Source organism: Perna viridis, chromosome 10 (assembly GCF_037379345.1).
Source record: "Perna viridis isolate PV_CMFRI_1.1 ecotype Kerala chromosome 10, ASM3737934v1, whole genome shotgun sequence".
Taxonomy (NCBI): Eukaryota; Metazoa; Mollusca; class Bivalvia; order Mytilida; family Mytilidae; genus Perna; species Perna viridis.
In genome coordinates, this window is record NC_142454.1 from 1,761,635 (window position 1) to 1,777,684 (window position 16,050).

The 16,050-nt window shown below is 32.3% G+C and overlaps 1 protein-coding gene across 1 annotated transcript; it reads right to left on the minus strand.

Moving 5' to 3' along the window:
• Positions 1–360: 360 nt before the first annotated feature.
• Positions 361–15,392, minus strand: LOC148604116 (U3 small nucleolar RNA-associated protein 18 homolog). Its single transcript, XM_088549619.1, has 12 exons — positions 15,118–15,392; positions 10,528–10,595; positions 9,735–9,827; positions 9,012–9,079; positions 8,428–8,552; positions 6,114–6,197; positions 5,071–5,242; positions 3,771–3,871; positions 3,117–3,207; positions 2,424–2,722; positions 1,745–1,887; positions 361–1,064 (listed from the first exon to the last, which is right to left on the minus strand). Exons 1-12 carry the CDS (start codon positions 15,316–15,318, stop codon positions 1,040–1,042), a joined length of 1,470 nt encoding a protein of 489 aa, XP_088405745.1. The 5' UTR covers positions 15,319–15,392; the 3' UTR covers positions 361–1,039.
• Between the last annotated feature and the right edge of the window lie 658 nt (positions 15,393–16,050).

Sequence of the window (16,050 nt, forward strand, 5' to 3'; positions counted from 1 at the left end):
TAATCCAGTTTATTGTATTAAAAGTTATAGAGATATTTCGTCAATGTGTAGTGACTAATGACATGTGTGCTCTGTCATATCAGTTATCCTGAATTTTCCTTTATATGTATTCTATGCTGTGTGAAAATCTTGCATCAAAAATTACTCTTACACAACAAAGGGTTACTTTCATTGTATGACTTAATCAAGATATTTGAGATAATATTACTACTAAGTATACAAGACAAATTTACTATATCAATTGATTAAAATGACATATCATGAATAGAAAACTGATTCTAATTTATTTTACCCAGAAACACTGTAATCACCATGACCATTGCTGGAATTCTATTTTCATCACACAATTAACATTGAAAATGCATCAATAAAATTTTATTAAAAACAATCTTTCATCATAAACAACCATAACAACAGGTCTTCAACTAACAAAGAGATGTACATAGTTACAGCTAAAATGGAATCAGGAGTTGAAACTAGGCCTAAGAAATTAATTAGTAAATTCTCACCCCCCTCCCACTCCTAAAAATGAAAAAAGAAATTTGGGCTGTAGAGTACAGTCATATAGCAGCTGTTTGTATGAAAATTTCACATTAGCATTGATATAAAGATAAAATTAATTCAAAATACTTCAGCAACATAAAAATTAAACATTATACAGCTCATGGTTTTATTTTACATTCATTGTGACTACTTTTGTACTATAGAGCAAGGATGATATAAAGAAACACATAATATTTGCTGAAACAAATCTCTTGAAGGATGCTGCCTTTGTTGCTATAAAAAAAATACTAAATATTTGCCATTCAGTAGCAGTAGCAGATAGTTTACATCCAACTTAGCTTGATAACATCAACAAATGTTTGTTTAGTGCCAATTGAATCACAACACTTCACTGATATTGCTAAGCATTTATTGTTGCTGTTTCGCTCCAGCCATGGATACAGCCATAATTTATTGTGTATGTGGCTAGCATGAAGCCATAGGCAGTGACAGCACTTTCATTCAGATGGCTAATAATTGTTCGAACAGTTTTCCACTAGTAATTGGTGTAATGTTTCACTCTGGAATTAAAAAAAAACAAAACAATAATAAAATACTAAAAAAATATTAAAAAAAATATGGAAGATACAATTTTTTTTTTCAATGTAGCACCTCACAGAAAAAAGATAGATTGTTTTACAATGTACTACCTTCATTGGACAGAAAATTAAGGAGGTAGACATAGGCAAAGAACACAACTTGTGTAACAAATGTAAGTTTTACATAAATCTCATGCAAATGTCAAAGTAACTTGGATTGATTTCATTCTGATTCAAAGGAAAGCTTGATACCCTTTGGTGAAATAGAAAATGATACAACCATATCACTGAATTCAAGAGTAATGTCCCTTGACCTAGGTCTACCTCCCTAATATAGGCACATTTAATAAAATAGCCACCAAATAATCATGCAAGGGAGTTTTATCAATCCCTATTCCATCAATAAAATGCCATGGGGTTCAATAAACAACAATCTGTGACATTTTTTTTAAAAGGCTGATTCTAATTATGCATGATATTTATATTTATGTGGACAGCTGTTAAAAAATGACAGCATCGTGGTGGTTTCCAACTTTCAAGTTTTTACACTGATATTGCTATTTGTTATATAGACTTTCCTTTTGACTATTTTGACTACTGCCAAGATTTGATCAGTTGGGTAATTTTGTCATTACCCTTCATAAATAGAGTAAAAAGTTTACCTATACAACAGTGCTTGTCCTTTGTGTGTACCTATAGTGAAGTAGCCACTGTTTCTAGAGAAATCTATACAGGCAGGTATCCGTAATTTGGTGTCAAGGGGGTCAGGAAAATTAGAATAAACTGTCTGAGATGGCACATGAACCTGTATTAATAAACCGATATTTAAATCTCATGATTTCAATAATAAGACATTATTTTATGAGGGCAATTTATCACACATAACTACATCAGAGCAGAATATATTAACACAGCTCAGAAAAAAAAACAACACATTTCTGAAAACATTGAGTTGCATCAACTGGTTGCAGAATTTTGTTTCTTCCTCCTTCGCTTTTCAATGCTGAAATTAAGCATTAAAGCACAAAATGTGACAGTCTATGTATTAGCTATGCCTCTTTTATTCTTAATCTGCACAGAAGAAATTGTCAAGCCAGCAAATATGAAATGTACAGTCTTATGTTGAATTGTCAAAGATAAAAATGAATGAATATGTAAGTGATGACAAGTAACAATACCAGACACAAAGAATGAAGAAACCACATGACATCAGCCTCAAATGAAACTAACATCATCAATACAAGAAACTAACAAATCAAGTACATGGTGACATTAGTATGCAAGCAAACTATTACAGGTATTATCAAATTTCTACATGTAGTTCCTTGTGCTACAACTTACCAATTTGACTGCCTTTTCTGCATTATCAGAAGCCATTGCAAGAATCTCTGATGTAGAATTAAACACTAATTTTTTACAAGGAGTAGTCAAATTTAACAATGCTTTCTGAGGTTTTGGTGACCTAGATTTAAGACACACAGAAGGTTCATATAAATTGACAACACCACTGTCCGATCCACATGCAAGAAAATTATTGTCATGTGACACAGCAATTGATAGTCCTCTGATACATCCATCATCTATAAAATGGTGAATACAGTCCCTTGTACTCATGTCCCAGACATACACATTACCATCATCTGAAAAGATTATAAGCTTAATACATGTAGTATATTATTAAAACAAAAAACTACAGAATTTTGACTAGTGATAAACATTTCTGTGTTTTAAATTTCCAAAGTGAACTCAAACATTCTAAACATCAAACTCAAATATAACCTGTATTCCAAGGTATAAATTATTAAAGTTTGAAAACTTCAGCATGTTCAGGTTGAGCAGTTCTTTAATAAAAGTATGCTGGACAAACAAAACATAAGGATCAATATACAGGTATATCCTTGGCATGTTGAATTGCAGATTTAAACCATGTCTTTTTCTACCACAAAATTTGAAACCCACCATGATAGATGAAACCACAGTACCCAAAAGTTATTAAACACTCATAGTGTGTTCAGGGCATCAATAAACGCTTACCACCATGTGAGTACATTGTATTACCATCCTGGGTAAAACACACACTTTCTACAGATCCATTCATCTTAAGTGAAAATATCCATTCCTTCGACTGTAAAACATAACAGATAATAAGAATACATAATAATTGCTAAACCAAACCCAATTATCCATGGGCATAGTCTTAATATTGTTCATTGAAATAAAATTTGTAATTGACAGTCATCATGACGAAAGTTTTCATTTTCACCCTATTTTTTCAGTTCATTTTAGGAGTGTTTTGATGTGAATACATCTAAAAGTTAAGTACTAATCGTGGTCACTGCTAGAGAATTTGTTCATTCAATTCTTATAAAGGAATTTGTATGTCAATTCATTAAAAGTAGAAATGGATAATTCTCCTACAGCAAAATTATCTCCCTTTTTACAATGTCCACCAATGCTGATATTTTCTAGATACTGTAAATCTGCTTATTTTCCTGAGTAATTAATTTCTAGTTTTTTTAGCAAACAAGAAAAAACACACAAGTCCCTTCATTATATAATACATTTTAAACAGTGTGTAAGTTTATACAGAAAACAGTGGTGAAATCAAACCTGAAATACAAAAAAAAAATGTCAGTATCTGCAAAAATAAGTTGGTTAATGTACTCTGTATAACAAAGTATGACTTACTCTGGCAGACAACATGTGAATGTTTCCATAAGATCCTAGAAAGGCAAGAAACCTTCCATCAGGGGATACTACAAATCTCTTCATGTCTATTTCTTCTAAACCTAGAAAATATATGTAAAATGCTATACAATTTAACTGGGAGAAAATTTTATCTCAATGTGTGTGCTGTATTCTGTCATTAAACAACTGCTATACTGTATATTATTTGTATTCTTTATCTCCTCAATCACAGAGATACTTGTATATGCAAATTTTTAGAGACTATTATGTTTCAATATATGTACTAATAAGAAAAAGATATATGTACTAATAAGAAAAAGGAAAATTACAACAAGAATCACAAATAAAATTAAGCATGAGAAGCAAAAATAATCATTAATCTGAATGTTTACCCTTCGATCTGAGATCTAGAAAATACACAGATGTCAATAATCTATAATCTGACAGAAAAATAAAATAATTAACTGAAACTTCACATTTAAAATTAAGGAAGTGATTGATTTTTATCTGAATGTTTGTAACAAGAGAAGTATTCTTTAGCAGTGTCACACAAGAATTTGGCATGAGTGTTAATAAAGTTATATATTTCTTTTTCATACGGACTTTTTTTTACCATGGGTAAATATATGCACATATATCATATTTAAAAAAAATTTGATAGATATGGCGTTTGGTGGTATCTTCAAAGGAAACAACTTTCAAAACAAAAGACATTGTAACGAAAATACCCTCCCATTCTGTGGTGTAGAAGAGTAAATGTCAGATAAGAAATGGGTTTTGCATAACAAAAAGAAGGAAGGACAGACAGAGTGAAAACGTCCCATAACATAGGAAGATGAGTTGGACAGCAACAAAATCTCTAACAACATAAGTCCTATCTATGTAAACCTACAACAAAACTTGATATCAATCCATCCATTGGGTGCTGACATATCATTGACCAAATTCAGATGGACAGGCAGACAGACAATTTGATTCTAATAAATATCCAACTTTTTGATTTGGGATGTAATACTTTTGTATTTGTCCACAATAGGAGGTGCATATCTTTTAACATCTTTATACATGTAAAAACAGCACAAAGTTTGAATAATAAAGATACAACCCTTAAATACTTTCTGAGTTACACATTACACTAAAAATGTAAACTGCATTGTAACAGACAGACAGACAGTCGAGCAGCTACTAGACCAGCTTTCACTATAAGATACATGGGTAAAACCTTATTTTTGACAAATCTAAATGAATCTTTTCTCATTTATAATTTGTCAAAAAAAAAAACAGACACATTTTCCCTTACCTTTAATTGGAGGAACATTGACCATTTTCCCTGCCATCATATCATAATAATGAAAACCTTTATGAAATGATCCCAAGATAACTTCTTCTCCATTAGCACTAAAGTGAGCCGTGTAAATTGGAAATCTCTCCATAAATATACTTTGGATTTTAGGGTTGTTCTTACCATCAACCTGAGAAAAAGGTACTTCACTGATTAACAAAGTCTAATTTTACCTATGGAAATAAAGGTAAGTAATTACTTCACTGATTAACAAAGTATTATTTTACTTATGGAAATAATGCATTAATGATCCATTTCACAAAAAGCCCTCTGATTATAAAGCTGCCAATGAGTAATGGCATCATAATGTTTTTTTCTGTTATGATGTCAATTCTTAACAGCTAATTTTTACTTTGAGAATTTTTTAAATAAACTACAGGCTTTTGATTGCAACAACTGTATCACACATATCTGACTTTATCAAGATATATCCAAACTGAGTTTGTAAAAAAAATGTAAAATTAAAAAAAATTCTAGCAGTTGTAAAATAACAACATCAATACAATCATTTCTAGATGAGTAATATATGAATACTTGGCAAATGTTTCTAGAAAGGCATATAATACCAGTGCACCTGCACTATGGTTTAATTTTATATTTATTATTCAATCATTAATGCTGTAATGTTCATTGTTGACTTGTACATGTATGTGTATTCAGACATTAACTACAATTTACCTTGACCTTCACCATTTGTCTTCTTTCTGTCTCAAATTTAAATGCTTTGTCTTTGCCATTGACTTTTGAATTAGAGTGATGTTTCCATGATTTTACTGTCAGATATATTACAAAAGTCTGGGCAAAAATTAGCAGTGGCCTAGCATCACATAGCTACCTGATTTGGAGCTGGGCAACCAAAATTATGGGTAGAATTCAGTTGAATATACAGAGAGTATTTGACCGAACTGTGGACTGGGCTACCAGCTTGAAAATTCTTAGTTTTCCCCCTGCTTTAACAGCATTGTTTTACATGTGTGATTGATCTGAGGTTTAATACTTACCTGAAATAGATTGAGTGTCTGGTTCATACCAGCAACTAACATCACCTGAGCTGTTGGATGAAACTCTACTGATGTCAATTTACACTGAAAAAAAAAATTTATCTAGTTCATACATGTTATAAGAAAAGATGAGATCAAGTAAGTAACCTAATGTATCCTAATTCACTCTGAACAACACATCATATTTATTAACCCCTTTAAGATGAACAAAACATGAAATTGTACAAAGTTGTCACAGTTGTTCTGCTGTATAATCACATATTTGGTAGAGTAATCGAGGGAACCAAGATTCTAGTGGAAATCAAAAGAATGTAATCCAGGGTCAAAGACCAGACATGGAAAACAAACAAACACAACAAAGGACATAAAGTAACTAAAATAATACAAAGTAACAAAACAACAAAGAACATAAAGTAACTAAAATAATACAAAGTAACAAAAGTAAATGACAACAATAAAAACTGGGAGAATGGACCAGGTCTACCAGTAGGGTAAGCATCATCTGCTTTTCTAAAAACACCTGTGGTGTATAATACAATGGTGTTATTCTGTAATACATGTAAGATGGCATTCTGAAATATATGTAAGATGGGCTTCCTTGTCATTCATTGTAGACAAATGGGTGACCTTGGGCCGACATATTCATCCTGGTGGGGAATTTATTTTGTTGTTTTAAGTCAAACTGCTACAATACACCAAAATTAGCAACCTCCATAAATTTTATATTTACCATAGTTGGGGAGACTCTATTACCATCTGTACATTGTTATATATTTACTGTAGTTGGGGAGTCTCTATTACCATCTTTACATTGTTATATATTTACCGTAGTTGGGGAGACTCTATTACCATCTGCACATTGTTATATATTTACCGTAGTAGAGGAGTCTCTATTACCATCTGTACATTGTTATATATTTACCGTAGTTGGGGAGTCTCTATTACCATCTTTACATTGTTATATATTTACCGTAGTTGGGAAGACTCTATTACCATCTGTACATTGTTATATATTTACCGTAGTTGGGGAGTCTCTATTACCATCTTTACATTGTTATATATTTACCGTAGTTGGGAAGACTCTATTACCATCTGTACATTGTTATATATTTACCGTAGTTGGGGAGTCTCTATTACCATCTGCACATTGTTATATATTTACCGTAGTTGGGGAGACTCTATTACCATCTGTACATTGTTATATATTTACCGTAGTAGGGGAGACTCTATTACCATCTTTACATTGTTATATATTTACCGTAGTAGGGGAGTCTCTATTACCATCTGCAAATTGTTATATATTTACCATAGTTGGGGAGACTCTATTACCATCTGTACATTGTTATATATTTACCGTAGTAGGGGAGTCTCTATTACCATCTGCACATTGTTATATATTTACTGTAGTTGGGGAGACTCTATTACCATCTGTACATTGTTATATATTTACCGTAGTAGGGGAGACTCTATTACCATCTTTACATTGTCATATATTTACCGTAGTTTGGGAGACTTTATTACCATCTGTACATTGTCATATATTTACCGTAGTAGGGGAGTCTTTATTACCATCTGTACATTGTCATATATTTACCGTAGTAGAGGAGTCTCTATTACCATCTGTACATTGTTATATATTTACTGTAGTTGGGGAGACTCTATTACCATCTGTACATTGTTATATATTTACCGTAGTAGGGGAGTCTCTATTACCATCTTTACATTGTTATATATTTACCGTAGTTTGGGAGACTCTATTACCATCTGTACATTGTTATATATTTACCGTAGTTGGGGAGTCTCTATTTCCATCTGCACATTGTTATATATTTACCATAGTTGGGGAGACTCTATTACCATCTGTACATTGTTATATATTTACCGTAGTAGAGGAGTCTCTATTACCATCTGCACATTGTTATATATTTACTGTAGTTTGGGAGACTCTATTACCATCTGTACATTGTTATATATTTACCGTAGTTGGGGAGTCTCTATTACCATCTTTACATTGTTATATATTTACCGTAGTTGGGAAGACTCTATTACCATCTGTACATTGTTATATATTTACCGTAGTTGGGGAGTCTCTATTACCATCTTTACATTGTTATATATTTACCGTAGTTGGGAAGACTCTATTACCATCTGTACATTGTTATATATTTACCGTAGTTGGGGAGTCTCTATTACCATCTGTACATTGTTATATATTTACCGTAGTTGGGGAGTCTCTATTACCATCTGTACATTGTTATATATTTACCGTAGTTGGGGAGTCTCTATTACCATCTGCACATTGTTATATATTTACCGTAGTAGGGGAGTCTTTATTACCATCTGTACATTGTTTCATCTGTATTACACCTTTAGGTAGAGATCTGGAGGCTGTGATGTAATCACCTGTTGACTGTAATAAATCTTCTACATCAGAATCCTCTGTAAATAACAGGAAATTTCTGACAACTTTTTAATTTTTCATTGTATAATAATTTTCACTATGGAAAGAACACTGTGGAAAATAGTAACTGGGAAATTGATTTTTAACACTGCAAATGGCTTAACATTTTTTGAAATCACAAAAATCAATACCTGCAATCAGTTCACTTGGAAAAAAACTGTGAAAATGAATATTTTACAGTAAATAGCTATCTGATCTCCATTCTTCATGTTTGGCAGAATCAGACCAGTGACATCAAGTAAAATTATACATTATATAAACATAAGAAAACTGTAATTTGATTTTCTGTTTTTATGCGGGGGAAGGGGTGTGACATTAAACCTACAAAAATATAGGTAAACTGTATTTGTGGGTTTATTTGTCTGTATTTTGTGAGAAGGGGTTGCTTTTACGAACCAAGAAAATTGGTGGTTATCTTTTCAATTTTCTCCACCTACCTTCTGATTGTTCAGATCCTTCTGATGTGAGTCTTGCCCAGTTTGGTGTGGAATGAACTTTTTGGTGTCTACAAAAGAAAAAAAAAGGCAAATCTTAAGGTTATATGATATATCTAGAATTTTAAAACCTAATTTTGTACGCAAATTCAATTAATGTAAATTCTTTTCCAATTTTGTTGCAATCAACTGTGATTTTTTGTAAAAATCAGGCTATATTTGGAAATTTTGAATATGAAGAACCAAAAACCTACTAATCTGACAGTATAATAACCCCATAAAAGTTTTCTGTGCTAACACTGCTAATACTGAATGTCATTTAGCCTTAAAACAATTGCAACAATTTTTTTAAACAGAATTTTAATTTAACTGATTTACAGTTATTTAGTCGCAGTGCTAATCATTGACCTTTAAACTCACTTTACTACATGTGGAAAGGCAGGCTTCTTTGAGATGTTTTCCATAATCTGATGGCAATTATACCCAAATATCTCTTTGTGGGCTGTTTGGTTTCTTTATTTCCTCACCTTGTCAAAAAGGAAGTCGCAATGCATGCCCCAGCATTCTTTGATAACAAATTTTTTAATGCACCTGAATTTATCTGCAGAAAGTAGAGTTTGGCAAAGTGCCATGAACAAGCAGATGGACATTCATGATCACCTGTCATTTCACAAAAGAGGACAACAAATATACCCATGTGAATACCATATAGCCTATGAAACTTACTTAGTTTGTAATAATTTTCCATACTGGTCTGTTGATATCTCTCCATCCCCTATCTTCTCCCTGGCATATTTACCAAGCCTTTTTACAGCAACACTTGAAAGTTAAAAATATTCATATACATAGAATATACAATACTGTAGCGTTATTGGATGGCTTTTTTCATATTGGTCTCTTATTATGTACAAAAATAATGCCAAGGCCTAATATGGCTTGTCTCAGTGAGGACATGATATGGGGACAATATAAGAAACACCATTATAAACTACTTGTAACAAAAAGAGGAAACATTACTAAGTGTACAAATAGTGCTAGAAATTCAAATTTTTACCATAAATAATGATTGATCGTACTTTGAAATATGTCAACACTGTCAAAACATCACCATTACAAATAGTTTTCTCGTGAAATTTTGGAGTGTTTTTCTGTATTTGTTCAAACATTGATTTTGATTGGCTTTTTTCATTTAGTGTAGGAGGAATAGGGAACATCTGTGTCATCCATATATTTGTCAGCATATGAAACACTGTGCAAAGCTTGACAAACATTGGTTTCATGCAGTTTGTGTTAAAGGTTACACTAAATAAGTACCCTTTTTAAAAGTATGTTGGACAGATACATGTAGATGGAGTCTGAGGTTATTTAGACCCTCTTCCTTTGGTGTCAATGCAGGTGAAAATATAAAATAAAGATAATTAAACAATATTGAAGTGGTGATGTATTAATAATACACTGTTACCTACAGTGTATATTGATAAAATGTGTCACTTAATAAGCTGTAACTACATGTACTTACCTCCCAGATTGATCATCTTCATCTTCCCATACAGGTCTTTTACTGTCTGACTTCCTTTTCTTTCCTTCCTGAATAATTGCATAATGTAAATGAAAACAAATTTGATTAGGGCAAAATAATCTCTGTTTCTGGTAACATTTCCTTCAAAATTAGGATAGGTAATTACATGTAGGATTTTCAATGTCATTCCATATCATATCCATTATATTATATTAATCAATATACAGCATTGAAAAGAAAGTTTAGCAAAAAATTGTTGACAAAAAAGCTGAAAATAGTGCATTCTTTACATGGCATTATCTCAAAGCATTTACAACTTTGTACATATAATGATGTTTTCTAAACTATAACATGTACATACACATATAGATTTACATACAAAAAAAAGGAGTATACAATGAACAATGTACATGTAAATGTAAACATGAGACATTATTTGTTAGCACAAGCACATTTACAATAAATAGTTAAGCAGAAAAAACATACATGTATCATAAACAATAAAGCACAAAACTAACAGACATACATGTACATTTGTACTATCTTACAGTAGAACAAAATAGACTGAATCGATTTATTTTTATTGTGGTTTCATATCCAGAGGCAGATATTTCATGCAATTTTGGACCAAAGTTATGCACCATTTAAACAGACCCTACATTGTAATGGATTGGGCTCCCTATTTTGATAGTTTTGGTATGAGTACTTCATGTATACAAATAATTGTTGGATTGAGATTTTCCTATAAATTTGATTCTAAAGCTGCTGATGAGAGTTTCCTTTTTGAAACGTGTACAAAATACAAAAATCTGCCATTTATATGATTGGTATTTTTTTGGGGATTTGTAATACTGTAGCCTTTTCCAAGATAGGGATGGCAAAAATAGTTAACAATATGATGGCTCCAAAATGCTTACAAAACATGACATTATCATATTCTCTCCTATTAACACCCTGTAAAACATAGCCCCTACCATAATGTAACCAAAGTTCCTTATGAATGCTAGCCAATTATAGCACAAAAAAAAACATTCTGGACCATGACAATTATACCATATTTAAAGGTACAAATGTAATAAGGGCTGACACAATGAAAGGTGGTATAAATTTATGATTATAAATAATAGCTTTCATTTCGGAATAAAATTTTGGTGAACAGATTCATCGGCAAGAAATGCTGCTGTCTTGAATATGGCGAGATCTGTTCTCTGGCCGGTATATTTCAGGGTTCTCACTAGGAATTTTACATGGTGAGTCCTGGGACTCATCACTTTTTGGAAAGGTGAGTCCCAGATGAACTTGGTAGATCCCACCCTTTTCCTGGTTTAAAACCAGTTTGAACGCTACAGTCATTATTTTAGTGCATACTTGGTGCTACATACATGTATGTACAATCATACAAAACCATATCTCACTGCAATTATGCATGTCATCCATATTAAATTGTGTAGAGTAAACTCACCATGTTTTTATTTTATTTGAAAACTAACTTATTCTGTTTGTGTGAACCAACATTTTCAGGACATATTTTACAAGTTGCATGGGTTTTACTGTAGTAATGTATGAATAAGCATTTTAGTGCCTTTTTTTCAGGTGAACATGTGCATGCACTATAATAGATTGAAGTTTGTAAGCCCCCTTTTTTGTATTGGATTCCTCCAAACCTAATTAAAATTCCTAAGTTTAATCAAAAACTTTTATTTGCATTCAAACTCATTGCTATTTGAGAATACATTGAGCAAATCTTTCCTTCTTCCCATTGATGTTGGTTGAAGAGGGTTAGTATTCAAGTTATGAAATTGAAGAATGACAGTACAGTAAGTTTATTTGTCTAAATAAGCCTAATATGGATTTTGTGACGGCATGATGCTGTATAGTCCTGAGAATATGTTGGTTGAAACTTTGGCAACTATTACTGGTCCATGCTCCAAGTTTTTGGTGGTGTCCGAGTTGCTCATTTACTTTTGTTACTTTGCATGTATGATTTTAGTTACTGTGTGTTCTTTATTGTGTATGTCTGTTTTCCATGTCTGGTCTTTATCCCTGGATTACATTCTTTTGATTACTGCTATAACCTTGGTTCCCTTGATTACTCTTTCATTAAATCCACACCACGAGATGTAGTATATGAGGAAATGTAACAAATACATGTATTCAAGAATGTAGATATTGAATTTCCAAAATCATCAAAATTTTAAAGGAATAGTAATTTTTTTAATTATTGCAAACAAAACTTATGGGAAAAATAATGCACTGTTGAAATTACAGGAAATGTGAGGACTGGAGGGGAGGTAACTCATTTTGAATAAACAGTGATAATTTTAAAATTTGCTTACACACCTGGTTCTACAAATTTGAGACAGCATTGTCAAACTAAATGTAATTGTGGAGTAGAAATTAATCTTTAGAAAATGATTTGATGTTCACAAAATAGTGGTATACCAAATCAGGATTCATTTTCTAATTGTCAAACCCTTTCTAGTCATCTCGGCCATATAACGTTTCGGACACAGTACTTTTGGCCATAGTCATTTAGAGCATAGTCTTTTCGGCCATAGTTTTCAATATGTATTCAATCATTATACCATTGGTAAATTAACATTTAATTGGTTCCATTATGTAATATATTTATCATTGTCATCTGTTTTTTGGGTGGTGAAGTTGTTTTATTAGAGTTAAGAAGTGTCTTATGTTATACGGAACCGATGATATACAAATGGCATATCTTTGTAAATAATGAAATGTGGAGCAAAATAATATACCTTTTGCACATATTTAAGAGGACTCTGAATAAAATCAAATTATGAAGAAAAAAACATTTAAGCTAAAAATACAATCAAATCGAGTACACTTAGCAACATAAATACAATAAGTAATAACAAGAGGCTACCAGGAATCGCTCACCTGTTTGAATTTTGCCTTTTAAAGGCAATAAATTTAACAAGAAATTGTCCAACAATTTTACTCAAGAAGTCTTTGGTAGGACTTATCATAAGGATCATTTCAACAACTGACAGTTTCTTTTAATCCATCATAGTTTTCAAAATATTGACTGAAAACTAAAAATAAGTCATTCTTCACCTTTCAAGGGAAATAACTCTTACAAGGAGTCGCCTGACAACTTTAATTCCTGAAGACTATTGTAGTCCTAATAACAAGGATCATTTCAGCTACTGAAAGAATTTAGCTTAAACTAACGGTTTTGGAGATATATGCAAAAACATCTGTCTGACATCTATGTTCTATTTTTAGTAACAGTTGCCATGTTTTTAGACAGATCAAAAATCCCCATAACAGTTTTATGCAGGATACACCAAGGAACATTCATGCCAAGTTTAGTTTCAATTGGTCAAGTAGTGTCAGAGTAGATTTTTGAAAGAAATAACATTAAAAATAGCAAAAATCGTTGAAAAAGAGCAATAACTCCAATATGGCTTAACAAATTAAAGCCAAAATTTGAAAAGAGATAGATTTTATCATGCTAAACACTTTTACCCACGTCAGATTTTAGCTTCACCTAACGGTTTTGGAAATATATGCAAAAAACTACTGTCTGACACCTATGTCCTATTTTTAGTAACAGCGGCTATGTTTTTCGATGAATCAAAAATACCCACTATGCAGGATACCCCAAGGAACATTCATACCAACTTTAGTTTCAATTGGTCGAGTAGTGTCAGAGGAGAAGATTTTTGAAAGAAATACATGTAACATTATAAATAGCAAAAATCGTTGAAAAAGGGCAATAACTCCAACATGGCTTCACAGATTAAAACCAAAATTTGACCACAGATAGATCTCATCATGCAGAACACTTTTACCCTAGTCAGATTTTAGCTTAACCTCTTTTACCCACTAAAAGTGTCTTATGATATACGGAAGTACCCATAGTGGGTATTTTGGAGATATATGCAAAAAAAACTACTGTCTGACACCTATGATCTAATTTTAGTAACAGCGGCCATGTTTTTCCATGAATCGAAAATCTCCACGTCAGTTCTATACAGGATACCCCAAGGAACATTCATATCAAGTTTGGCTCTAGTTAGTCAAGTAGTTTCAGAGGAGAAGAGTTTTGTATAATTGTTAATGACGATGACAAAGACAAAGACGGACGCTAAGTGGTGGCAATAGCTCACATGGCCTTTGGCCAGGTTAGCTAAAAAAATAAACTTAATAAAACTATATCAAAAATAAAATCTTATGTTTGGCATTGACAACTTATTAAACATTATAAATCTTTACATACCTGTATTGCAAACTCAATTTTGTTTTGTAAAAAAAATTGTATGATGAACATCATGTGTAATTTACTTAGTAAACTTCCGGTTGTCCAGATTGTCAAAAAGAAAACCCCAAAAAATCCGAGTTTTTCATGATTTTTAGGATAGTTTTAATGATTTTTAATTGAATTACTGATGTTAGGATGCATCTGATATTGTGTAGACGCATCCCATGGACGCACAATGTTTTAATTTGGCGCGTCCAGCAACCCTGATATTTAAGGTTTTTAAATTATGCATGTGAATATAACCACCTATAATTGAATATTTTTAAAGGAAGAAGATATATGTAACTTTGTTTACAAACTTTAGCATCTGTTCCTTTCTTTTGGAAACTTTCAACCAACTTGTCTTCTCCACCGAAAACAGTTTCTTCTAGAATCCTTTCTGACGTTTCTTTTGCATCTGCTTTACTTCCGAGGGGAATGGATTTCTTATTCGGACAATGTTCTATATGAACATTGTCCTTGGTACTTCCTTGTTGTCTCTTTTTTGCTCGTCTCAACATTTTTGAATTTTTGTGAAATTTTTCACGTGTATGAATTCAAACCGGAAGTTGTTTACAAATATTAAATTTAAACCGAACCTTCATCATTCTCCGGAAATAGGTTAATTCGCCCTATTTGAGTTCATCCCATTCGATTTACAGTTCAAGTTTATATTGTTGAGAGCTGTAATACTCTTGAAATACAAAATAACCTTTTCGAACATTGAGTAACCTGGTATATAATTACCTTGAAGTTGGAGATGGGGCAGACGCATGGTATAATTATCCCTTACATTCACAGAGGCTTAACTATGCATGATGTTGAGTTGCCAATAATTCTGCTAAATTGGTTTTTTTTTAACGATTTTGTTTTACATTTTACTACCCATGGCCATACTCCAAATATGTTGAGTGTATGTCCATGGATATATAAAATACTGTGAAAAGTCGTAAAAATAAATTTTAGTAGAATTATTGACACTAATATGGATCAACACGCGCGTAGCTGATGCCAAATTGAAGTGTAGTCAAAATTACGGCAGGGGGTCTGGGGGCCTCTTAAGGCCCCCAGCAGGTCCAGGGCGAAGCTCCGCGGAGATAGCGCTATAGAGCACCATTTATGCCTCTCCATGATGTATTTTATCTTAAAAAAAAATTGGAAAAATTCAGTGCAGGCAAAAGCTTTTTTGCCTAACGGCAGCTACGCGCCTGATCAAACTCAAGAACTCAAATCCTTGTGTTAATATTGGGGAG

Coding starts and splice junctions, on each gene's coding strand:
- LOC148604116 (XM_088549619.1), bottom strand. CDS start 15,318: ATGTTGAGACGAGCAAAAAAGAGACAACAAGGAAGTACCAAGGACAAT. Junction 3,872..5,070: donor CAATGTTCCTCCAATTAAAG/GTAAGGGAAAAT, acceptor TATATTTTCTAG/GTTTAGAAGAAATAGACATG. Junction 2,723..3,116: donor TACAATGTACTCACATGGTG/GTAAGCGTTTAT, acceptor TAATCTTTTCAG/ATGATGGTAATGTGTATGTC.